Source organism: Phocoena phocoena, chromosome 4 (assembly GCF_963924675.1).
Source record: "Phocoena phocoena chromosome 4, mPhoPho1.1, whole genome shotgun sequence".
In the NCBI taxonomy this organism is placed as follows: domain Eukaryota; kingdom Metazoa; phylum Chordata; class Mammalia; order Artiodactyla; family Phocoenidae; genus Phocoena; species Phocoena phocoena.
Window position 1 is genome coordinate 76,741,203 of NC_089222.1, and position 27,235 is coordinate 76,768,437.

A 27,235-nucleotide genomic window follows, 5' to 3' on the forward strand; every position below is an offset into this window, starting at 1 on the left:
CCACGTGTGCAACGACCTGCAAGACTCTGACAAATGCCAACAGACTGGACCCTTTACACACAGATGACAGCAAGCTCTGAAAGCCCTCTGCATACATAAAACAAAAACCTAGCTCCCCCACTTGCTCACAGACGCTTGAAATTGCTTTAAGGAGAGACAACAGCTTTCATCTCACAACTACAGAAACCTTTGAAGGCCTTGGATGAACTAACTCACTGATTTAGACCAGCGCACACTACTGTTGGACTGAAAGAGTGGATGACGCAATGGGCACCTTAAAAATGGGTATGAAATGCCAAGGGTTATAGCAGAGAAAGAGGGGGCTTTTTTTGCTTCCTTGGGAGCTTAAGAAAGAAAAATCTTGAAATCAGAAGACTTTGGCAAAGGTCTTGTCAAACTCGGCCTCACTGCCAGTTGTCTGACCATAGGCAAGTTATTCAACATTTTAAGCCTGTCTCTTATTTCTAAAGGGAAGGTAAATATTGATACCTACCTCCAGAGTTACTGTGAGACTTCGATGCCATTCTGCACGTGACTATTTTCCTTCTTACCCTGTTGCCTCTGGCATCTTGAGCTCTGTTCCTATCCACACTAGCTCCATTCCCCTTTCTTAGCATTATAGATGTTAAAAGCGAGAAGTCTGGAACCACGAAATGTGGGTTCAAATCCTAACCCTATCACTTGCTGTGATCTTGGGCAAGTTACTTAGTGCTCTGTGCTGTTTTCTCACCTGTAAAAATGAAGATAATAAGAGTACTTGCTTCATGGGGTGATTGTAAGGACTGAGCGAGTTAGTATGTTAAAAAAAAAGGGGGGGGGACGCTGCAAGAAGCGCTTGTGACAATTGTTCCCCAGGGCTTCCCCTCACGTGCTCACTTTCCGCAAGCCAAAAAATCAGTGAAAACTCCTCCACTTCCGCTCTCTAACGCACAAAAGCCCACTGTAAATTGCTACACATTCCCCCAGGTTTCTCAATGGCCCCAGTCTCATCCCTAAACCGCTAGGCCGTCTGGTCCTTCTGCCACAAAAAACAAAAACAAAACCCGAAGCAGTTCTGAGTTTCCTAGCCCCGCCCCGGGCGGAACTTCGGGAACCCAGACTGAGCTGGAGGCTGTGGCAGAGGCCTGAGCGAGACGGGAGGGGCGGAGCCGCGGGGTGGGGAGCGGGGGCGGCTAGGTGAGGTCGCGCCCGCGCCTGCGCCCCCGCGGCAGCGGTTGCCAGGCAGCGCAGCCGGCGTCCGCGTTGCCAGGCGAAAGCGAAGAGCTAACAAAGCCGGGTCCTGCCCCGCCTCTCCTGCGCCTTGAGGCTGAGGCCGGTGCCGCCCTTCCCCGCCCAGATTCTGCTGCTTTGCGCCCGACGAAGGTGCGAGGGCCTGGATCTCTCCCCACACCTCCCGCCTGACGCCAGGCGCGAGGTGTCGCCCGGTGCCGGTGCCGGTGCCGGATAGCCAGTTTGGGAGCGAGCCTCAGGTAACCACCCTGAGGGGAAGTGGAGGGAGGGGAACACCCTGAGCGCCCCGACGGCCGCCCGGGTCGGAGGGAAGAGTCCTGCCCGATGGGCCCACCTGGATTTTGAACCCCTCTTGTTTACAAAGCAAGAGGAGGGGACTGTGATCTTTAAGAGAACGTAACGATGGATGATTACTGCTCTCTACCCAAAGTATATGTATATTTTATACTCAGAGCTACCATTTTATGATTTCTTACACGGGGGGCAGTGATTTGGAAACACAACAGAATCTGGGATCAGATCCTCCCATTGACTAGACAAACCTCTGCTTTTTCATCTCTAACATGGATATAAGAATACCTACGGCGGGATTGCCATGAGGGCCAAAGGACATGACTAGTACTTTATAAACCGCTTGTCATTCATTCATTTTCCTCATATATATTGAGAACTGACTGTATTCTAGGCACCAGGCTAGGCACTGGGGATTCTATTGTGAGCAGAAAGTGACCGTCCCTGCCCTCAAGTTTACAGTCTATTGGGAGAGGCAGGTGTTCATCAAAAAATCACACAAATAATGTAAAATTAGAGCTGAGCTAAGCGCTGCCAAGGAGAGGTGACTAAGTGATGCTCTGAGAGGGTATAAGGAAATTGACAGTCAGAGAGGTCAGGGAAAGCTGATCTGAGACCCAGAGAACCTATGGAAAGGTGAGGAGTGCATCCAGGCAAGGGTAACCATGTGTCCAAAACACATCATCTCCTATTCCAAACCCAAGCAAGTACATACAGTTGCCTGGTCCTTGGTTCTAAGAGCAGTTCATAGAAACTCCCTCCGAAATTCTGGTGTCTGGAGCCTTTCATTCAGGTAACTGCAGGCTTTCATTTATATAGTTGAGGCCCTGTTTAGGGCACACCAATAAAACCAAATAAGAAATTGCAGAAACAACTCGCAGTAATTGCAGAAACAAATCTATATTTCTTATATTGGATAAGACCTATATTCTTCAGCACTCAGCACATAAGTGTTGGCCTGCCTTTCCACGTTGGGAGGCAAAGAGGAAATCTGTTGAATTTTAAGATTTGTGGGGGCAGGGCTAGAATGGATGGACAATTGAGGAAGGCCTACCATAACGGAAGCTTTAAGAACAGAAAAGAACTTCACAAAGCATTGGAATCATGGAATGTTAAGATAGAATGGGACCTTTCCCCACTTCTTTTATCAGATGTGAACAAATGGTCCACATTGCCAAAAAGAAAACATTGGGATTCATTGCCTTTCCAACCTAAGGAGTCTATGATCCTAATTCTCTGTGGCTCAAAAGTGCATGGAAGTCCTGAGAGATTCATGGGGACACGGGAGGGGAATTTGACCTGTGTTTGCCATTTCTACTGTGGTGCCACCATCTATCCAGCCATCAAAGCTTGAAAAGTAGGGAGTCACCCTAAACTCTTCTCTCTTCTCATCCATCTCCCCCAGTGGTTACCAAGTCCTGTAGCCCCTGTCTCTCCTATCCCTCCCCATTGCAATTGCTTTTCAAGGCAATGATGCTCTCCAGAGTTGTCACCAAAAGTGCTGCCATATTCTCCTAACCAGGCTCCCTGCGTAAAGCTTCACTCCACTCTCTTCAGCGCATCTCCACAGCTTTCAGTCAATGTGTGTTTCCAAGTCCAGCAAAGAGATAGAAATCATACAACAATTTAACAAAGACAGTTCAATATAACTAATTTTTAACTATAATCGATTGGAGTAATGGAAGATTGGTTAGCAAGACATAAAGATCCAAAGTATACAGGAATCACAGATATACGAAGCAATCACTACCCATGAGATAGATCGTCCAAGAGAGAGATGACCTTCCAAGAGTGTGTCACAGAGGGTGTAACCACAGCTCATTAGATGGCAGAGAAGTTGCTGAGGTTCCAGGCAGCCAGAAATCCACTGTCTGGGATGCCAAAGAAGCCATTCATGAAAAGGTGAAAGTACACTGGCTGGCTGTACCCTGCTGCAAGGGTTCCCGAGAGAGGTGTCAGGGGATGCAGCTAGCCACTGGGCACTGCTGACTGCTGTGCACTGCAGCCATCGGGCACGTAAGAGATTACATACTGCAGATGGTCCAGAAGCTGTGCACTGCAGGATCCCAGCACTGGGGAAACTGCACGGTCCTGGAGCCTAACAGGAAGAGCATGTGGAACCCACAAGAGAAGCCCCTTCCTCCTCCAGTATCCCTCCAGCGCCCTCTACTGACAAAGCTTCACATTATGCCAGCTGACAAAGGAAAACTAAAAGACCTAGTTCTGTTTTTGCTGAGGAGGCAATGCAGGGTGAATGTGGAGCAGAGAGGAAATCAATTGATAACTGGAGCATCAGGTGAACACCAAAAGCTGATCGAGTGACTCTAGTGCTTAAATCCTCTAGTGGCTCCCTATTGCCTTTAAGATAAAGTTCAAAAGCCTTACCATGGCAAACCAGGCCTTTTATATTCTGGTGTTGGGCTATATTTCCAGCCTTAGGCACAGCCACTCCCCCTTTATCCACTCTAGCCCTCCATAATTACTCACAAGTCCCTGAATTCTCCATGTTCTCTGACACTTCCACCCCTTTGTCTAAGTAGTCCTAGCCACAAAGAATTCCCTCCTTGCTCTGATCAGATACCTACTCTGTACCTGACACTGTTCTGGGGCTGGGAATAACAGCAATGAACAAACCAGGCTCCCACAAGTCTCTGTTCAAATATCATCACTATTTTGGAAGTATTTTCTGACCACCTTCTCCAGTCTTCAGATGAGTTAGATGCCTCATCTAGGAGTTTCTGTTCTCCTGTATCTAGTACTTAGCATACCCCATTGTAATCACTGATTTTCCTGTTAGTCTCTTCCACTGGCCTATGGGCTCTCTGAGAGAGGGTGTGTGACTAATTTATTTCTGTATCCCAGTATTTATTCAGTGCTATTGCTGACACATAGGTTTTATTGGATTGTTTGTCCAGGATCACATAATTAAGTCAAAGATAGACCCAGGACCAGAGTCCTGGTCTCCTGTTTCATGGTCAAGAGTGCTTCTTCACTAGAGTTTGATCCACCCTATGGAATCTGTGTTTTGTGTCAGACAAGCCAAGTGCAATGTTAAACATCATCAATAATGGTAGTGGAGGGACTAACTTGGTGGCGCAGTGGTTAAGAATCCGCCTGCCAATGCAGGTGACATGGGTTCGATCCCTGGTCTGGGAAGATCCCACATGCCGCGGAGCAACTAAGCCCGTGTGCCACAACTGCTGAGCCTGTGCTCTAGAGCCCGTGAGCCACAACTACTGAGGCTGTGTGCCACAACTACCGAAGCCTGCATGCCTAGAGCCCGTGATCCACAACAAGAGAAGCCACCACAAAGAGAAGCCTGCACACCGCAACGAAGAGTAGACCCCACTCACAGTAACTAGAAAAAGCCCGTGCGCAGCAACGAAGACCCAACACAGCCAGAAAAAAAAAAAAAAAAGAATGGAGAGAAACATAGCCCTGATCTTTTGGGCATTCACCTCTCATAGCCCTTATGTACTTTGAGTCCCATATCATAGGAATGCTATGATGAAATCAGAAATAGAGAAAACAAGTAAATGGATGAAACGATGTAGGGGAATATTCTGAGTCTTCACTCTGAAGAAATGGAGACTTTCATTTACATGAAAGACAAGGTTAAGGTGGCTCCAGGTTTGTATGCCAGGTCCCAAAGTCAGGGGGTGTGTTCCCAGAGGAAGAAGAGGCTTCTCTTGTGGGTTCCATATGCTCCATCACTGTGATTAGGGAGCACAGTTAACGTAGCGGTCTGTAAACAGTATCCCTGGGCTTGTGGACCATGATATGAACATGGGGGAAATCTCTGAAATATGAACATGCCTAAGTTAAGACACTTCGAACGAGGTAAATGTTCACTTGTTAAATAATAAACATGTGGAACTCGTAACTTTCAAGAGGTGGTACTAGCATGATATATAAGCAATTTGGAGAAATTTGCTAATAACAGAGCCAAAAACCACTACTCAAAAAAAAAAAAAAGGACAAGGTCAGGTAGGACTGCTCTTAGCAATATTGCTGTTGGCATCCAAATGCTGGGTTGGCTTGATCCAGGGGTTGGCCCAGGGTAGAGAAAGATCCAGACTTCTGTGAAGTAAAGTTGGAGAGGCAAGCTAATATGAACAAGACAAATCACGGAGAGCTTGAAAGTCAGACAGACCATCATTCTGATGAGAAAAGAAATGAAGATCCACTAAAGGTTTTAGAAAGTGATGTGATAACATGAGTGGTTAAGACATTTTATCTGGGAAAACTAAACCTCCATCTCCTGGCATTGGAAAATGATTATAATATTAGAACCTACCTATAGATGGATATAAGGATTAAATGAGATAAGGAATGTGCATTGACTTTCAAACCTCTCTTAACGCTGGGCACCCTTCCATTCTTTGGAACTGTATGGAATATGGCTAACAAGAAAATAATCATATTTTCAGGACAAAAAATTACAACATACTCTGACAAATAATTTTTGTTCCACTTCAGGGTGCTAAAAATGTACTTTTCATGATGCAAATGGGAAGATCCAGGATATTTCAGTAATTTATGGAGAGAGTCAAACATAATGTTTGAAAGTAGGATTGCCCTAGAGAAAATCCATGATGTGTAATTGCCTTATTCTGAGAGAAGCAGTATGGTATAGTGTGGGAAGAGCAATGAAGGAGACCTACGTTCTTGACTCAGCTCCAACAGAAACTGTTAGCTTGTGCCAATCACTTCACCTCTTTGTACATCAATTCTCTCACTTGTAAATTGAAGATATTGAACTATATTGTAAGTCAAATTAAGTCCCTTCCCTTTTTGGGAAAGATGTTCCTTTTTATTTTCCAGACAGATTTTTTTTTTTTTAAGTCCACTGGGACTAAAGTGGGGAATGAAAGAGAAGGATGAATAAAAATGGCCATGATATATCAGACTAATGTAATTGAGAGAGTAAAAGAAGTTTGTTTTGGATGCTTTTATGGAAAAGAGGGATTCTACAGTAGGTACATGGTAGATATGACTGTAGCATGGTTGAGAGTTTGCAACTGCAGATTTGGGAGTCATCAGCATAGGGCTCTGGTTAAAGGCCCCAAAATGCCTCTACTTCTAGTTAGAATATAGTAGGTTGCAGCAGCTCAAGCCACCCACTGCAACAAATTTAAAAATCTAGAAAAATTATTTTTTAAGATATTGTAAATACATCAGGGAGCTTTAGAAGCAACGAGTACTGGATCAATTCAAATTCCAGGAGGGTGCTGAGCCCTTCCAAGGTGAACTGGCTTATTTTTAACAATGGAGACCAAAAGACAATGGGATTACATAAAGTGCTGAAAGGAAAAGTTGCTAACCTAGATAGTCTATACTCAGTGAATATGCCCTTTAAAAGAAAGGAGGAAATTAATAGACAAACTGTTCAGAGTATTTTTTTTAGCTGTTTACAAAATACACACCTTGAACAAAAGGATACCAAAACATCGAAGGGAAAAGTTTAGAAAAATTTTAATCTTGCAAAAATTAAAAGAAAACTGGCAGGCAAAGTTGACTTTAAGACAAATAAAGTGAGGCATTTCATAATGATAAAGGTTAAATTCAAGAGGAAAAAAAATTTTAAATCCTTAATATTTATGCAGCTAATAACAGAGATTGAAAATTTATCAAGCAAAAATTGACAGAACTAAAAGAAGAAATAGACAAAACCACCTTATAGATGGAGATTTTAAAAACACTTCTCTCAGTTACTGAGAGAATAAGCAGACAAAAAAATAAATAAAGATATAGAAGATCTGAACTACATGATTAAACCTCTTAACATATATAGAACATTACACCCAACAACTGCAGAGTAAACATTCTTTTCTGGTACATATGGAGCATTTATCAAAATTCTTAAAAACAAACAATTTGAGAGAAAAAAAAAGTATAGCTTAGAAAACACAAACATCCAGGGACTGAGCCTTAGGCAATACTTCTAAAAAGTAGTGGTGGAGACAAAGGTGAGCAATAGAAATGAACAAGGAACAGCAGAGAGTTGGGGCAAGCAAGACTCTGTACAACCGTCATCCAGTGGAGCAAGATGTTTCATCAGAGAGGGATCGATTTCTCAAATGCAATACAGAAGCCAAGAAGTGTTGTGGGGAAACTCACTAGATGTAGCAGTCAGGGAGACTGGTGATATTTACATTTATGAAAGCAGTTTCAGAATAATAATCAAGATGGAAGCTTTATAGGAGGTTAAAGCAGGAGGGATCATGTGGAGAGGAAAGAGAGTCAGTCCTTAGTGCACTTGGGAAGTCTGACAGTGAAAAAGAGAATTAGACCATTGGGAAAGATAGTAAAGTAAAAAAAAAAAAAAAAAAAATGTTTTTAAAGGGAAGGCCAGACAGTGCCCAGAGGAGAATGTAGAGGGTCAAATGCTGGTTCCTCAGGTCTTGGACAAGGCAAGAACTAAGAGCTCAAGCAGCAGAGGAAAGACTATGAGGTCAAAGAGATGGACTGGTGGCAGAGGATGGCAGTGTGACTTCATTCTGACATCCTTGATCTCACTCAGGTAGGGCATGAGGGGAAAGTCATTCCCTGGAGATTACATAAGAAGTAGAAATGTGTTTTGGGGGGATGGCAAAGATCAATGCAGGGGCTCCCCTGGTGGCGCAGTGGTTGGGAGTCCGCCTGCCGATGCAGGGGACACGGGTTCGTGCCCCGGTCTGGGAAGATCCCACATGCCGCGGAGCGGCTGGGCCCGTGAGCCATGGCCGCTGAGCCTGCGCGTCCGGAGCCTGTGCTCCAAAACGGGAGAGGCCACAACAGTGAGAGGCCCGCGTACCGCAAAAAAAAAAAAAAAGATCAATGCAGAAGCAGGTGTGAAGGAACTAGAGAGTGGAGTTGATGCAAGACTGGAGTGTGCTGTGCTGAGTGATATTGCAAAGATGACGTTTGTGATGTTACTGTTTTACAAAACAAAAATAGAGTGAGGCCTGAAGAGCAGCCGGGGTCCAAATGTGATTGCCAGTTAGATTAAGCCTGACTTGATGTAAGCCTGCTTTCCTGCTTCTTTTTTTAAATATATATCTATCTTTATTGGAGTATAATTGTTTTACAATGTTGTGTTAGTTTCTGCTGTACAACAAAGTGAATCAGCTATATGTATACCTATATCCCCATGTTCCCTCCCTCTTGTGTCTCCCTCCCACCCTCCCTATCTCATCTCTCTAGGTGGTCACAAAGCATCGAGCTGATCTCCCTGTGCTATGCAGCAGCTTCCCACTAGTCATCCATTTTACATTTGATCGTGTGTATATGTCAATGCTACTCTCTCACTTTGTCCCAGCACCCCCTTCCCCCTCTGTGTTCTCTTCTCCCAGCTATCCCTCCCCCCTCAAGTCTGTTCTCTACGTCTGCATCTTTATTCCTGCCCTGCCACTAAGTTCATCATTGCCATTTTTTTTAGATTCCATGTATGTGCATTAGCATACGGTATTTGTTTTTCTCTTTCTGACTTACTTCACGCTGTATGACAGACTCTAGGTCCATCCACCTCATTACAAATAACTCAATTTTGTTCCTTTTTATGGCTGAGTAATATTCCATTGTGTATATGTGCCACATCTTCTTTATTTCTTTTCTGGTTCTTTCAAACTCACTCAGCTTATTTCAATCTTAGAATCACATGACCATCTTAAAATTTGTTCATGATTTGGTGTTTTATAGATGTCAGAAATCTTAAAGACCCCCTCCCTCTACCAGCCTCAGAAAGCAACTTCAATTCTCCTGAGGAAATCCCAACTCCTTTTCATTAATGCAAAGTTACACTGCCTTATCCTGCTGCCTCGGTAAGGGAGTTGCTGCCAGCGTCAGATGTTGCTCTTTCTTCCCCTTGGCTCCTACTTTCTTTAGAAAGTACCAGATGTCTTCGGCCTTTGTGACATTCTGGGAACTCTATTTCTCTGCAATTGAAAGAAGTTTATCCACTTTGCTAATTTGTCTCAAAATTTCTTGCTGGCTTCTAATCAATACTTTAGTTGAGTCATTTAACTTAGAAGCTAATTGCTCCCTTAACAACCAGTATTTTTACAGTTTACTTTCTAATTACATTCTTTTTAAATTATATAAATTAGATTTATAAGTTAGATATATATAAATCTCAGCTTTTACCAGAACTTGATTTCAATAATCACCAGAATCTCTTCTATAACACACAATCTTAAAACACTGAAACAACAGGCTTCCCTGGTGGCGCAGTGGTTGAGAATCCGCCTGCCAATGCAGGGGACACGGGTTCGTGCCCCTGTCTGCGAAGATCCCACATGCCGTGGAGCGGCTGGGCCCGTGAGCCATGACTGCTGAGCCTGCGCATCCAGAGCCTGTGCTCTGCAACGGGAACTTAAAAGTTTTTCAACTGGGGTGTTTGAAACTGGACTTTACACCAGAGCTTCCTAACCTTTTTCAACATCAAGGCACACAGAAATCTTTATAAAGCACACTGGGGTACACTGTAGGGTTTTGGGAGGTCTATATGGAGCTTATGAAAAATTCAATATAGTTTTTTTTTTTAATCTGAATAATTTGATTTCTTCTGTCTTTGAAATTCTTAGGATAATGTGAATGGATTTCTAATGCACTTAAATTTTTTATATCATATTTTTCCAAGTAACGTGACACCTAACAGATGTTTTGCTACCAGTCTTCTTTAGAGTTGAAGTTAGAAATATTAAACTCCCCCCGAACTACTTCTAACCTCATGTTTTCTTTGAATCTATGAGCATTGTTGGTACACTTTATTACATTTTCACACATTCATTGTGATTTTGATTAAATTCATTCTGGTGCTCGAAAATGTCCATTAAGCCAATTTTCTGAAGACAAGAAACTCTCCTCAACAATTCTGCAATAAGGATCATTGACATTTTTCAATTCCTCTTTTAGCTCCTAACCTCCAGGGTGGGGGAGGGAAAGCTTTTCCTTTGATAGGTGACTTAGTAGGAGACATAAAGCTAAAACGTAAAGCTAAAAACAGACAGAACCATAGCAGCCTGGATTTTATTAGCAACATCCTTTAATATGGAATTCACATCTATAGGCAAATGTACAGACAAGAGCTCTATGTGAACAAAACAATGTCTTGCATCTCAGGTGTTCAGAACATGGAGAACAGATATGACATAAAGCCTTCCCACCTCCCTGCTATCACAGCTTTCCCACCAGTACAGAGACCGTTTTGCTTGCATAATCCAGAAAATCTTATTTGTTTTAAAGTGTTTAGTTCCTACTCCAAATACCTGATCCTGAGTAGTTTGTTTTGGTACTTTCTGGCAAATCAATATTCTTCCAAGCCTTCCTCTCCAGGGATTCTAACTAGTGCTATTAACTGAACATTGTTACTAACATCTGTAGATGCATCACCCTTCAGGGAAACACTTTGATTTGGTCTTGTAGAGACTATCATCAATGCATCTTCTAATAGTAATACTCCATTTTTATATTTCCTTTGCTTCATTTGGTTCCAAACATGCTCACTTCTTAGGCAGGCTGTTAAAATGAGTGATTCTGTAATTGTGGGAGACATTTTGGCTTTAGTTCTTCCTGAACCCAATCTGATGTAAACTACTGTTGTAGTTGTAAACACTGCTGTAAACAGTCCCACTGAACAGTGGTTTTCAAAGTGTGGTTTCAGGGACTTCTGAGGATCCTTGACACTTTAGGGGGTAGGAATCCATGAAGGTAAAACTATTTTTGTAATAATACTAAGACATTGTATGTCCTCCTCACTCTCCTTCTTAAGAGTGTACAGTGGAGTTTTCCGGAAGCTATATGATGTGTGATTGAATTAAATCAAACGGATTGAATGCAAAGCAGATATGAGAATCTAAGTGTCTTCTATTAAGCCAGACATTAAAAGATTTTTAGAAAATGTAAAACAATGCCATGCTTCTCATTAAGGATCTTTGTTTGTTTGTTTCTGGAAACTATAGTTATTTTTCATAAAAATGTTACTTATGTTAACATGTAAAGGAGTTATTTTTATTTTAAAATAAATATTTTTGAATTTCTAAAATGATAAATATTGCAAGATATAACCCACATTAACAAAAGATCTTTAGGGTCCTCAATAACTTTTAGGAATGTAAGGGGTGCTGAGATCAAAAATTTTAAGAATTAATCTCTCAAAAGACTATCTGTATAATATAGATATTTTCTATTAAGGCTCTGGCATAATTTACCTGGCACAATTTTTTTCATTTGATAACTTTTCCATGAAAATGAGATATTTAGGCAGATATTTTGGGTAAAGAAAAAAGTTATCAGAGCAAACAAATCCAAATTTGAAATAATCCTCACTATTTTGTCTAGTAAGTGATTTAAATTTATATTTTTGACTACATGTATATGTCTGTGAAACTCTAAAAAGTATGAAACTATAATTAGACTTTAATATTTAATTTAAAATTACCCTTTATAGTGGGAAACTAAATCGTATATTTAAAATACTTAAGGAGACTACAGAACTTTTTACTACAACAAATCAGTTTTCAGAGAAAATAAGATTGTCCATTTTCTTAAGAATATTTTTAAATAAATCACAAAACTTTTGAAAAATTAAGTATTTGATAAGGGGAATTTTTAGAAATATTACCATTTAATTTAATAATTAAAATGCTAAAATTTCCACAAAATACAAATATTACTTATACTCAAGTATAGTTAAAATATTTTGAAAAATATTTTTATAAGAATATTAAAGGCCTACAGTCCCTTTACTGAACCAATTAAAATTTCCACTATTATTTGCTTTTAGAAGCAAACTTTTTTTATTTCTATAAACAAATAATGTCATTATAAAATTCCATTCAGAATCAGATTTTGGATATTTTACATCAAAAGCCAAGGATAAATAAACCTATAAATCAAGCCACAATTTAAAAAAATAAACAAAATCAATTATGTTTTATCAGAGACAAATGATGATGATGATGAAAATATGCCTTCTTTTCGGGGAGAAAATAATTTAAGAAATAAGAGCAAATTAAATCAAAGGAAGAACTAAGTATTTGAAACACTTATGCACAAAAGATTTCACTGACAATAAATACATTGCAATTAAAACAATAATCAGACTTACAGAGATGGTTTTAACATGGTGATTAAAGGGGGAAATTCTATATAAGCATCTCTGCTGGCAGATGCTCTGCATAAAACCTTAAGTGCAAAAACAATAATTACTGAAATCTGGAAGTTTACTGACTGAGCAAAATATGTATCCAATATAATTTCAACTGTTATAAATTTGTGAATGGTTATAAAATGGTTGTAAATTTTGTTACCACTATGAAAAGTTTACAACCATGAGTCTCTCATGGCACACCTGTAACCCATTCTGCCATGACCACTTGTGGGAAGCTCAGCTTTAGAGATCTATACAGGCAGAATAGGATAAAATGGTAAAATGTGTACTACAAATAATATTTGATGATACTCAAGCTTTGTAGGAAGGCTTATGGCATAGTATGGACTCAGGATGAAACTTGGCCGGGCTGTGCAGGTTTTTAACAGATGGCAAGGAAGAGGGAGGGCACCTCAAGTAAGCCAGCCAGAATTAGCAACATACTGAGGATAGGGTACTGCTAACAATGGATGAGAAAGTGTTAAGCTTTGAATATATAATTTCTTGGAAAGTGGCCAGAGTAGACTATGTGTTAGAAATTTGTGTTCGTAAATACTAGTAAAAAATTATATTTAAAAAAATTTTAGTATAAAATTACATGTATAAATCATGGAGAACCTTGAAAGTCAGGATAAGATTATCATTTTGTGAGCTGGGCTCTCTCACCTATTAACAACAGTAGAAGATAGATCCCGACACACCGGCCAGAATAGGCCAGAGAATGACCCGAGACAGGGTTGCCCGTAAGGAGGCGAGGGGCCGAACCAGACTAAAAGAAGTGGAAAAAGAGAGGAAGGGATGAGTTTGGAGACACATTTCCAAGGAAACATCAATGGGATTCAGTGACAGAGTCAACAGATTAAAGAGAATAGAGGCCAAATGACTGAGGAAATGGTGGTATCGTGTTCTGAAACAAATCTGGAGAGAGGACTTAGTTGGGAGATGGAGAATGAGTTTTAGTGGAGATGTCCTGGAAGCAGTAAGGAGTGTGAAATGTAGCACAGGTCAGAGGTCCGGGACGGACCAGCAAGTGTCATCAATACCGTTTCGTGGTAGACGTGAGCTCTCCAAGAATGGCAGAATGCTAGAGACTGAGCTTTGGGAAGATTACTAAGTCTTGCTTAGCAGGAGGAAGGGGGAAGAGTTATGGAGACAGGGGGGGTGCTGAGGAAAATATAAAAACAAGAATAGTGTATGCCATCAAAAAAAGAGAAAGCCTCAAGAAAGGAATGACAGTCATGTTTAACTGGCCATCTCCAGCCTCAGACTGTGTATGTTCAAATCCTGCCTGTTACTTATTAGTTACGTGTCATTTCAAAGGTTTTATCGTCTTTCTTAGTTTCATCGTCATCTGTAAAATGGTGATAATACACCTACCTCATATGGATATGTTGTGGATTAAGTGAAAAAAAATGTATACAGAATACTTAGCACAGGATTATCTCATCTGGCACAGATAAGAAGTTAATAGATGTAATTGATGACTTTAAGGGACCAATGGAATGGTGAGAGCAGAAAAAGTTGCATGAGATTAAACAAGGATTGAGCATTGAAAAAAAAGACTAGGTATGAAAAACTTACTAGACAGTCTTTGCCCCAAAATGAAGAGAGATCACAGAACAGCTGTTAGAAGGGGCAGTAAGGTGAAGTAAAGGCTTTCTTATATTTGCTTTACACCAACAAAGGGTTATCATTAGTATTGTCATGGAGGCCTATTTCATTAGAGTTGGACCATCCTTCTATTGACATGAGGCCACTGAGCTTTCAGAATAGAAATCAAACAATTGCACAACAAATTAAAAGGTGCTGTCAAAATATATGCAGACAGTAAAATGATGCAGGCACTGTGGAAGACAGCACAGTGGTTCCTCAAAAAATTAAAATTACTATCTGATCCAGCAATCCCACTTCTGAGTATATACGCAAAAGAATTGAAAGCAGGGACTGGAGCAGGTACTGTTCATGGCAGCATTATTCACAATAGCCAGAAGGTGGAAACAGCTCATCAACAATTCATCAAAAGATGAACGTATAAACAAAATGTGGTCTATACAAACAATAGAATACTATTCAGCCTTAAAAAGGAAAGAAATTCTGACACATGCTACAACATGGATGAACCTTAAAGACATTATACTAAGTGAAGTAAGCCAGACACGAAAGGATGAATATTGTCTGTTTCCACTTATATGAGGTCCCTAGAGTAGGCAGATTCATAGAGACAGAAGGTAGAATGGTGGTTGCCAGGCGGTGGGGAGGGGAATGGGAGTTATTGTTTAATGGGTATGGTTTCAGTTTGGGAAGATGAAAAAATTGTGAAGATGGGTAGTGGTGACGGTTGCACAGCAACGAATGTATCTAATGCCACTGAACTGTACACTTAGAAATGGTTAAAGTGGTCAATTTTATGTTATGTATATTTTACCACATATATATATATCCGACAATATGATCAAAATAAGTCACTGTCCTTTGCTAGGTAGAATGAAAAGTTATCAGAAACAATCAACTGGTAGCAGTAACTCTTTTTAAATTATGAAATATTTCATACATACGAATAAAATGCATAATGTAAATTTAGGCAGAAAGAATAATGAAACAAACATGTAGGCAGCTACCATCCAGCTTGAAACAGAACATTACTAATAGTGTTGGAACTCCTGTTGTGTCTCCCTGATGATATCCCTCTCCCTCCCCTACCGAGGATAATGCCATCCTGAATTTGTGTTTAGCATCCCTTGCCCTTTCTTATATTTCTTTATAATTAAATTTCTTGTAATACTGTTCTTATTATATTTGTGACCCTAAACAATATACGGCTTTTTCCACCCAGCATCGTGAGATTCACCCTTGGTGATGTCTGTAGCACACTCATTGAGAACTGTGCTATCTTCCCAATGAATTGAAGCTTTTATATTATGTAGTGACCCTCTTTATTCCTAATAATGCAATTTGCCTTAACGTCTCTTTTGTCTGGTATTAACACATCTACATCAACTTTCTTTTGGTTATTATTTGCCTATTTATCCATATATCCTTTTACCTTCAGTCTTTCTGGTCCTTGTGTCTTTTCAGATGTGCCTACAGCTGGATATTTTAAAAATCCAGTCTGATAATTTCTGTATTTGAACCGGCACATTTAAGACCTTTCCTTTTTATTGTGATTACTGATATATATGGGTTCTCCTCTATCATGTTGTTTAGCCACCTTTCCTATGCTTCCCCCAGCCCCTCCTTTCTTGCCTTCTTTTGGATCAATTTGTTTTGTGTTGTTAGTGCTTTTAATTCCTCTTCTCCTTTCTACTGATTTGGTGGTAATATTACTTTTATAGTAATTACCCTTGAAATTTTGCCATGTGTACTTGACTTTTTACAAAGTTTAAAATTAATATCTTCATACTCTCTTCCTCTAAATAAAAGAACATAAAGTAAAAGATAATGGAGTACCACCAACCTGAGGCCACTTTGGTTTCTTGTCTTGGGATTTCCCAACCAGGCTGGTGGTATAAATTTAAAACTTAGACCTAGATTGTGGCTACAAATTCGTGGAAGACTATTTCTCCCCCAAAAAGTAGCGGCAAGAGAGAAATATTTCTGTGCCTCTTCCCCCCTGCCATTAGGCAGATATTTTCAGTCCCACCCTTTCACACTGAAAGTGTGTGAGCCTTGGAGGGTTTCAGATTTGGGGGGATGAGAGAGTCTTCCGTTCAGCTATTTACTTCTTCAGTCCTTGCCTGGCCATTTGTCTCAAAGCTTCAAGTCCCTGGTGTCTACATTTGCCCCCAGGTCCGCCCTAATCTCTTCATTTGCTTTCCACACTGGTTTCTGCTTTACTCATTTATCTAGCACATGAGGATTTCCCTCCCTTTCTTGCAAGCTCAGCAAGGCAATTTGAAAGGTACATTTGCTCAGATTTGTCTCATATCCAGGTGTTTTGAAGAGACAGGGCTTTTCAGAACATCTAGTCTCTCTTTCTCTACTAAAAGCAAAGACTTTTCGCCTGCTGCTTATTTGTGTATAGTGTTGCATACCATCTATGGATTTTCATGTTTTGTTTCAATTTGTCCTGGAACTTTTTGAGTGAAATATACAAGTTTCTCTTTTACAATTAAAGTGGATGAGTACCTGCAAATGTACAGAGAGATGTTCGTCAAATGGCTGTTTAATGATTATTTTTATTTGGAAATACGTAACCCAACGTCAAGTAATAGAGAAATCACAGAGTAAATTTTGCTACGATGCCTATTGGGCCAACAGGAGTTGTATGATATGGAAGATGGTCATGATAAGATGTTGAGTAAATAAGCTGTTTTGTATGTCCCCATTTTTATATATACAAATATATATTTACACTGAAAAAGTTCTAGAAGGAGACAGCCAGTATTTGGGGATATCGTCAGGGATATTTTTGCTTACCTCTTGTTAATATCTACTTTTTAATGAACAAATAGTATTCTGTATTTTTTATGTAAACGAAGGAATTACAACAACAAAAAGCAGGGATTAGTGAAACACTTTGTAACCTTGGAGGTCTGTCTTGTGGGGTAGTGAACTCCCCAATACTGAGAGTGTCTAACAGAGCCTGGATGACCTCCTGTCCAAGATTCCTGTCATTTTATGATTCAAAGATTCTCATTTTGTTTATTCCTCCCCCCCCAACCCCGACAATAGGTCAACCAATCAATGCCTCAGACACATAAGCAAATATGCATCCCCCCGGAGCTGCCGGAATTGCTGAAGCAATTTACCAAAGCCGCCATTCGGACCCAGCCGCAAGATCTCATCCAGTGGGCCGCCGAGTACGTACTCCTTTCTCACCTCCAGCCCGTGGTTCCCGTTAGAGGTGGTGGTAGGGGGTGGAGGAGGGAAGGTCTTGGAAAACTGAGAAGGTTTTCACGGCTGCAGCCTGGGATTCGGGACTGATCGGCATAATCTTTGGGATGTTCAGTTCTTGCATTGCTTTGGTGCTTTAAAATCCACACGTAAATACAGCAAACCGAGCGAGGATGGAGACCCTCCCCCAAGGGAACGAGACTGAGCAATAGGACGCCAGGGCTATAGGCAAAGTGTCCTAGGGCAATGAGCAAGAGTTAGATTACCACATCACATCACACACGCACATTCCACCCTGTCCCTGCACTCCACCTCCACCCCTCCCCCACCCCCGTCCCAGTGGAAAGAAGGGTTCAGAATCCCGCGGAGCTTAGCCTGCCTTTCCCTGGTGTAAACCAGGGCCTCATCCTCAGGTTTAACCACTAGATGGCAGCAGTGCACCTGTGGGGGAGCAATGTGATGAGCCCAGATGGAGGATTGTGTAGGATCAGTCCAAGTGGCTTCGCTCCTGAGTTTACTCCTTCAATGGGACACCTTCCTCTACTGATGTTAAAACTCATTCTTGCGCCCCAGCCAGACACTTTGTATCTTGTCTTTGGGGAAATTGTTATTTTCTTGACTGTCTTTGAACTAATACGTTCCTTCAGCATAAGGATGTCCACACAGTACACGTTGCATTCTGGAGAAGCGAGGCAAGCGTGATGGGAACAGGCGGAGCACCGGCTCGGCTGCAAACAGCGTGCCTCCACCACAGGTGTCCTCCTTCAGGAGACACCTCCAGAGGCTGCTCAATGGAAGGAGCTTACACAATACCTGCTGGCTGAGGCTGAAAGAGCTTCACACACAAAGCCTCCCAGCTACCAAATGTCTTCTTAGACAAAAAGTGCCTGCTTGAACTGGGGAACTGAGGCTTGGGGCAGGAGTCAGGAGCTGACCAGACCTCCCGGGGACCATTTTCAGGCGATTTTTACTGCTTGGGGATGACCTCCTTAGTAGGGCTTCAGTGGGAGAGGGGGATGAGGAGTGAGAGGCTGCAGAGTGGAGCTGGTGGGTTGGGGGAGGGGAGAATGTCCGCAGCATGAGGTTGAGGAGGTGCAGTGGGCAGGTGGTGAGAAGAAGGTGCGGACACCTTTGAGAAGGCTCACGACGCAATCTAAGAGGAGCCTCACACAGTCTCCGGCTCCTGGGCTGGGCTAGGATGAAGCTTTTACAAATGGAAGGAAAATAAGCCTGTGGTGTTCATAAAAACAGACACAAATAGGGTTGCTTTGCCTAGTAATGAACTCTGTTTAGTTTTCTAGTCTAAATTTTATATATTACCTCTAAGATTGAACTTTAGCATCAGAAGACTAATTTCTTTTGGCACACTCAGACAGACTTTGTTCTATACTATACAATAGTTTAAAACCCCATTTTATTGTTCTTGCACTGCTTTTATAGCAAGAAAAATGACATTTCTTGGTATTGTCCCTGACATTTATGGGAGAAAACATTCCACTGTTGTAGCCTGCTTGCTCCCCCATATTGTATCATGTGCTATAAATGTCTTAGATATCTGTGAAGAACCAGTTTGTAGTTTAACTACAATGAAAAAGGAGAACATGATCTAAGAACACTCTCCATGTATTCAGACACGGAAAGCACTTGTCAGACAGTTTAATGTAACTTACAAACCTGCAGCATTTTAGAGGTAAAACTCCACAAAGTATTTCCAGGATGAAATGTCTACTTAATTCACCACAAGCAAAAGTTTCCCTGCATATGTGTTGTCCATGAAGAAACCATCTACCAGACATCAGCAGGGCATAAACTAATTTGTCTTGTGGTGGGTAAGTGTGACCACACCAATTTGAAGAACCATGGAACTGCTCACTGCAGAAGAAGCTAAATAACCCATAGAGGATGAAATCCATGACTACGGCCTCACTTCCACGTTCTCTAACCAACTCTGCTACGAGGTCCAAAGACATCGCCGCTGAGCCACACCCACCCGACCACTGACCTGTCTGCGGAGACTGCGCATGCACATTGGTAGAGGTCACCTGAAAGTATTTCTTCTGCTCCCCCTGCTGGTGACCTCCGACGGGTGCCTGGAAGGTGTTTTGGTACCGGAAGCCGTTGCTCTGCATTGTGCAGTGGCTTAGAGACAAAGAGTGGTTTGCCCCATCATTGTGTGGCTTTTATAAAATTCCCTCTGTATTCTTTTTATATTACCTGGATCTGGAGAAATTAATAAAATAAAATTAATAAGAGAGGGGACAGAGGCTGTGATCCAGGGGTAGTCAATAACAAGGCTTCTGATGAAGACAGGCCCTTCCATATGGCATCGGTGCCCCAAGTATCAACTGCTCGTGTCCAATCTCTGCTGCAGGCAGCCTCTTCCCATCATAGATCAATCCCAAAACAGGGCTCAGTGTTTGTCCACACTGCACCAAAACAAAGTCCATTCCACAAGGCACTGATGGGCAGGCAGATGTTACTGAAATTTCTGAAGGAAGATAGAGGAGGATTTTACAGCACACACCCCACGTGAGTTCACCTCAAACCCTTTTTGCACTTATCTTCTCACCTGAGCCTCCATTAGTGCCCTGCCAAACTTCTCTCCCCTCCCCGATGGAGCCCCAAGCCTCACTTCCTCCAGCTGGAAACCCTTCCAAGCTCACCCCCCAGAGCACCCCATCTCCTCCCCTTTCTTATGGAAGTCATTTTAATCTTCTTCCAACTTCTCTTTCCAAGATTACATACCCCTACTACTACCTAAGACCAACTTTAAGTATGTAGATAGCCATCGTACCAAGCATAAAGACTTTTATATTTGAAAGAAAAATCTCCTCCAAGTACTAGGATTCTTCTTTCATAAAAAAGAGCGGGGGATTTAAAATAACAATTTTCTCTCTCCTTTAATATACATACACATAAAATAGACATGCATATGTCCATATACAGTACTTATATCAATATATTATCTGTCTCAATATATATGCCTATATGTGTGTATGTATGTGTGCACACGTGCACACATGTACATAAAACACTTAGGAGGGAATGACTGAAAAAAATACCCAGACCTAATAGGCTTCAGGGAATTCCATGCCAAACACTTGGTACTCCTCATCCTTAGAGAAGAACAAATCTTTTTATTCCCTAAGCCATCTCTATACCTTAAGTGTAAAGTAACACATTCAGGCTTTTCCTGTACATAAATGAACTAAAAACAGTGTCTGGCATATAGAAGCCACTTAATAAATGTTCTTTCCTCCATCCCTTCCCTCAAAGAAAAGGGAGAGAGGATTCCCAAAGCATCCAGAGGCCACTGAGGTAGAGGCTGCTTCCCCTAGCCCCCCAACTTTTTTTTCTTGTAGTTATTTTGGGGCTATGTCCCGTGGAGAGGTTCCTCCAGTGAGAGAGTGGTCTGAGCGAGTGACTTTGTCTAACTGGGCCGAGCTTACACCGGACCTGCTAAAGATCCTGCATTCTCGGGTAAGGGCCGAACGGCAGCACGGAGTGGGGATGTAGGGACGATGTCAAGGTTGGGTGCGTACAGACAAAAGTCACCTGGCCACTCACCATTGTCTTAAAATCCACTAAACCATGCACTGAGAGTAAATCTTCCTGTGGGGAAATAGGAATCATGGTGAAATAGGCTGTAAGCTGAGTTGTCAGTTGGGTCATCCCATGTCGTCCTGAAGCTGGCAGAATGTCCAGGGGCTCAATGCAATGTGAATTCCTTCTCTCCAGAAAGTGCAGGTCCACATGCCTTGCCAGTGTCTCCCTTACTGATCAAGCCCAGATACGATGCCAATCACAGTTGGGGAGGGCCATATTATAGTTCCCCAGTTACCCCAGGTGCAGACATAGCCTAGCTTTTAGGCTCTCTCCACAGCCATATCGTCCTGGGAGCTGTCCTGTGAATGGATGAGGAGGGTCTGTCTTGAGAAAGTTTGCAGTTTGGCCAACTCCCAAGAAAAATGGCTTAGCACTACTGTACCTCACTTTAGGATCCAGGACCAAGAGGTTTGGGGTGATTCAGGGCTGACTTAGCCGACTGCCTTGGTCCCAGAGACTTAGCATTTCACTGGAATCGGAGGACCAGGGAAGGTGTAGTAGCACTTCAAGGGGGCACCTGCGCCATTATTGCATTGTTGGCCGACAACTGGGCATTTGCGCCTTCCCTCCTGACCACCAAGCACCTTGTGCAGTAGACACGGCAGAGATCCGAGGCACCTGGGACCAAGCAACGTTAGGCATCCAGACCACAGACCCCATGCTATTCCCAGGAAAGCGTGAGCGATGCATTCAGGGTCTAGTGCAAAGAACTCAGCGGAGTCTAGAAGCAAGAGATTTAACATCTAGTTCTAGTTTCACCACTAATGAGTGGTCTCAGACAAGTTCTCTGCCCCTTGGTTTCATCTTTGGGCTGCTTTATCTGCCTTACAGGGACAACCTAGGGATGAAACAGCAGATAATAAAAGCACTAGAAAAAAAATTAAAGTGTAATATACATGTATGTTTTCCCCATAACTCTGATACCTGAAGTTTGAATGATTATATCTCAGCACGTTCTTCACTAGGCTGAATATTTCTCTACCCTTACAAAGAGAACTGCCAAACAGAATCTCTGTTGACCCCTGACACCTTCCCCCACCCCTTGCTGTGTGCTAGGAGAACCGGGGCCTTGCCCCGGGTAGGTTTCTCAGGGCCTTCTCTTGTCCTGTCCCTCATTCCCTGTCTCGTGTCTGTCCCCGGCCCCGCAGGTTGCTGGCAGACTGATCGTCCATGCAGATGAGCTGGCCCAGATGTGGAAGGTGCTGAATCTCCCACCCGACCTGTTTAACAGTGTGATGAATGTGGGCCGCTTCATGAAGGAGATTGAGTGGCTGAAGTTTCTCGCCCTTTCTTGCAGCTCTCTTGGAGTTGTAAGTTAGCTTTAATGGTTTTTGTTCTTAAGGGAAAATCTCTAGGGACCTGGCGGAGGTGGGGAGGGCTGGTAAGAACACACAGTCAACTCTCCAGGGTTCACGAGAAGTGTGCCCCTTCTTGTCTACTCCTTCTCCTCTCTGAATTAAGGTCATTTCTCTGCTCATCAGCCAGAAGCAGGGATTAGAAGGAGAGAGGGGAAAGCTGTCATCAGGCTCTGGGGAGAGGTTGACTAAAATGCAGGTTTGGGATTATTTATGAATTTCAGTCACTGCACTTAGGTTTATTTCCATTACCACTCCACTCCCTCCATTCATATTCCTAAAGGTAACCAAGAGCCAGCTGTAGAAGATGGGCTTATACTTGGGTTTCAGACACCTAGAAGATATACCAATAGAGATTTTTAAAAAGAGGTGCAGCCTTATCGAAAACTACTATTTGATAAGCATAATTGGATAGAAAAATCAGAGAGAAGAGAGCAGGAAAGGAGAGATGAGGCTATTTCCAGACTCAGAGTCCTGACATCCCCAGGGATGCAGGATGCTCATACAAATTCATGCCTTTTCCAAATTTGACTTGATTGACAACGGCAAAAGCCGTTTTCCGGTTTTAAAGAAACCAGTTCATATACATACTTAAAAGCTTTAGGTAGCATCTTATATGTGGACTCACTCTTGTTAAACACTATTATAATAACTTAAATGAAAATGAGTCAGAAAAATGATTTTTTTTAATCCCTGAAATACATACAAGTTTAAAACTTAATGAGAAAATTATTGCCTCTGCCAAAACTAAATGGTACGAAAAAGGTAGTTTGAGTCATTCGGTATATTTAAATACAATCTTGTTCTTTCTTCTCGAATATCCTGGGTATGCACATTAGACACTTTTGTTAGTGAGAAAAGTTACCAGAAATACCGTAGTCCAACTTTTCCTGTGGATGCTGCTGAGCTTTCGGCATAATTATCTCTTTAGAGAGGAGAGGCCATTTGTGGGTTATTTTTTTCCTTCTCCGCTGCCCTTTCTAGCACCCTTATGCAATGAATAAACTACCGTCAGCAGCAGGGGTAGATAAGTGGCCGGTCAGCACTGTCACACGTCTGTGGAATTAGCCCCAAGGATTGGGGGAAATCACAGGGGAGAAATAAAAAATGGGCGCGTTTTATGAAATTCTCACGGGGTCACAAGTTCACTCACACCATATTCAGGGACGTCCAAGGAGGGGGGAAGTGTTCCAATACTTTCTCTGTCGTTAATCCTGCTCTTCCCCATCTACCCTACCCGTGAAGGGTGGAGTAAGAAAATAAGTAGATTCAACCCAACCCAGGACTTTTCATCTGCTGCAATAACTGAAAACAGCTTCAAGGTGAATTACTCAGGCTCTCAGATGTTTCCTCACTGCTCCTCTCTTCAAGGTGGCAGTTGTTCAAGGAAAGTGGTGATGCTGGGATCACAGAGCAGCCAAGAGGAGAGTTCCCACATCCCTTGGTCCTCTCTGGCATCTCTTTTTTTTTTTTTTTTTTTTTTTGCGGTACGCGGGGCTCTCACCGTTGTGGCCTCTCCCGTTGCGGAGCACAGGCTCCGGACGCGCAGGCTCAGCGGCCACGGCTCACGGGCCCAGCCGCTCCGCGGCATGTGGGATCTTCCCGGACCGGGGCACGAACCCGCGTCCCCTGCATCGGCAGGCGGACTCTCAACCGCTGCGCCACCAGGGAAGCCCACTCTCTGGCATCCCTTGTCTCCCTGGAAATACTCATCTGTGTGGTCACTAGCTGTGCAGCTGAAGTCTTTGGTCTCTCTCACAGCACGACGGTCCCCCAGCCAGCTCACCTCCGTTCTCCCTGGTGCTCAGGGCCTCTTTAAGTCTCTTCTGGGTTGCCCTCAACTGCTCCCTGCCTTTGATGCTCTGTGTCACAGCCGCTCAGCACCTTGGAGGTGTCTGAGTCCTCTCCTTGTCCACATACCTCACAGTAACCAAGAGTGACTTCGGAAAATCAGATTCCAACCCTCCCTCTGCAGCCGTCAGGTTTACTTTGATATGGCTGCCACCCAAACTGGGCAGAGGAAACCATGAGGTGAATTCTTTCTACCTCCCTGCTAAAACGGGGAGGTTGGCCTAGATATTCCGTGAGGTCCTTTGATCTCCAACATCCTGTGGTTCAATTCCACCTTCTCTGCTTCCACAGAGGCACCATCAGGCCTGGCTCTGGATGACAGTGGAGCCCGCCAATTCTGAGAGGCACTCAGGTGTCTGACTTTGCTCCCCATCATCCCTATGTCAAAGAACACCTAGAGGTTAGGGCTTCCCTGGTGGCGTAGTGGTTGCGAGTCCGCCTGCCGATGCAGGGGACACGGGTTCGTGCCCCGGTCCGGGAAGATCCCACATGCCGCGGAGCGGCTGGGCCCGTGAGCCATGGCCGCTGAGCCTGCGCGTCCGGAGCCTGTGCTCCGTAACGGGAGAGGCCACAGCAGTGAGAGGCCCGCGTATCGCAAAAAAAAAAAAAAAAAGAACACCTAGAGGTGAAGTCAGCATGAAACTCTAGTCTGTAAATAAAGGGTGCCCTATGGATCCAGGGCCCATCCCATTTTGCCCACTTGGTTCGTGTGGGACTATTGCTGGGAACTTAAATGTAAGGGTGGTCAGGATGTCACCATCTGGAGGAGGGTGGCACTCTTGCTAATTGCTACATTCTCGGAGGCAAGCCCAGAAATGCCCTCCTTTCTTTGCCAGTTCACCAGCCAGCCATGATCTCTGGGCCATGTGGAAAATCCAGCCCCCTCCTTATAGAAGAATCTAATGGCAGGAATTTTAGGAAGCAGGTGCATTTACTTCCCGAATCTGCATGTGATTCACAATGCTACAGTATGCAGACCTGTGTTCCTCTTCCCCTTCACCACTCCTTCCTCTAGAATACCCACCAATCATATACAAGAAGAGATCGTGTAATCGTGTTCACTGGAAGGAAGGGCATGTTTTGTTAGCAAATAATTCACTTTCTGAGCCTTTCGCCTCTGAGTTTGAAAATGAGGCTTGTAAGATGCTTACAGGTTATCTCTATGGAGTGGATCCCCATCTGACCAAAAATTCTTGTGCAATAGAATGCAGATCTCTGTCTACTTTCGAGTTATTTAAGTTTACCAAAAAGCTCCAGTCTAGAGAGTTCTTATCCATTCATCTGTTTATTAAATATTTGAAAATCATATAAGGGCAATAGAATTTGAGTTATCTGAATAATCAATAAAAGATATTCAGGGTAGAAAGCACCTTTATTAGCGTGCTAAGGCTGCCGTAACAAAGTACCACAGACTGGGTGGCTTAAACAACAGCAGTTTGTTTTCTCACTGTTTTGGAGGCTGGAAGTCTGAGATCAAGATGTCTCGTTGGCTTGTAAATGGCTGTCGTCTTCCTCTTTCTTCACGTGGTTGTCCCTCTCTGCATGCATGTGTCTGGTCGGTCTCTCTCTCTCCCCCATTCTCTCTCTCTGCATCCTAATCTCTTCTTATAAGGACACCAGACCTATTGGATTAGAACCCACTCTGATGACTTCATTTTAACTTAATTAGCTCTTTAAAGGCCCTATCTCCAAATACAGTCACATTCTGAGGTTCTAGGGGTTAGGGCTTCGACATATGAATTTTGCGTGGACATAACTCAGCCCATAACAGCACCCCAATTTGGATGAGGCTGTAGGAAGAGGACTACAGAACAAAGGCAATAGGGGAGTAGGCTTTTTTTTAGAAGCAGAGAGGATGAGCTATAGATGGAAATTGGGAAGTTCAGTGCACACATGCTCACAAAACTACCCAAAATCACTGTCATGCTGACCGCAAGTCATGCACGTGGCCTCCCATCCTCTCTGACAACCTCTTACCAGCCTCCTGTGTGCCCACCCTCCCACCCTCCTTTGTGGAAGGGCCTGGCACACTGCCTCACACAGTGCTTCACGATGACCTCCAGGAGAGAACTCCCAAGGGCAGGAGAGAGGAAATGAAAGCGGTCTCCTCCCCTCCTGTGGCATTGCTCCAAGTGTCTCACTGGAGTATACAAGCTAGACTAATCATTTCAGCCCCTTAGAGAGAAGACTGCAGGGCAACAAGACGAAATCATTCTAATTTTGTAGATTACAAAAGCAAATTCCCTTCCTTTAGTGAGATTATTCTAATTAAAGTAATAAATGTCTTAAAGCATTCAACAGCTTATAAACTTAATTCCTTGAAAGTATCCCTCCAACCAAGAAAGGAAAGGAAAAGGAAAGGCACCCAGTAGATACTCAATATTTTGGGATTGAGTTAAATGACATTTGGGAGTAAAAACTTCAAGCTTTCCAGAATATTACATCATCCCCACTTTATTTTACGAGAGCAAGGTGTTTGTGTTCTTTGTCGCTATCTAAACTGATCTTAGGAATTTAGTTTGGAATAGTGACCTTCTCCTCATTTAACCTTATGGCTTTACAGACCATTGCCAGAACCCTCAAGATAGTGTGTGAAGTGCTATCATCTGACCACGATGGTGGCCCTCCCCGGATCCCTTTCAGCACCTTCCAGTTTCTCTACTCATATATCGCTGAAGTGGATGGGGAGATCTCTGCATCACATGTCAGTCGAATGCTCAACTACATTGAACGGGAAGTGTAAGTAAACATTTACCAATTGGAGGGGAAAGAGCGTGCAGAAAACAATATAGCAGGCCAAGATATAGGAGGTTACTGTATTATACTGCTCTGGGAACAGAGGCATATTGTGAAGAACAAAATAGGGATCAGAAAGAGAAGGAGAAACAGAAGAGAAAGAATGGTATAGAACAGTGATTCTTAGAGTGCTACCCAGACC

At 42.8% G+C, this 27,235-nt stretch overlaps 1 protein-coding gene across 1 annotated transcript in view; it reads left to right on the top strand.

The window, feature by feature from the left end:
• Nucleotides 1–1,219: 1,219 nt before the first annotated feature.
• ROPN1 (rhophilin associated tail protein 1) overlaps nucleotides 1,220–27,235 on the top strand; it is a 26,503-nt gene continuing 487 nt past the window's right edge. Inside the window, exons 1-5 of the mRNA XM_065876526.1 lie at nucleotides 1,220–1,469; nucleotides 17,324–17,451; nucleotides 20,848–20,965; nucleotides 22,240–22,401; nucleotides 26,861–27,036. Coding sequence (XP_065732598.1) covers nucleotides 17,336–17,451; nucleotides 20,848–20,965; nucleotides 22,240–22,401; nucleotides 26,861–27,036 — 572 coding nt within the window. The 5' untranslated portion in view covers nucleotides 1,220–1,469; nucleotides 17,324–17,335. The remainder of the gene's footprint in view (nucleotides 1,470–17,323; nucleotides 17,452–20,847; nucleotides 20,966–22,239; nucleotides 22,402–26,860; nucleotides 27,037–27,235) is intronic.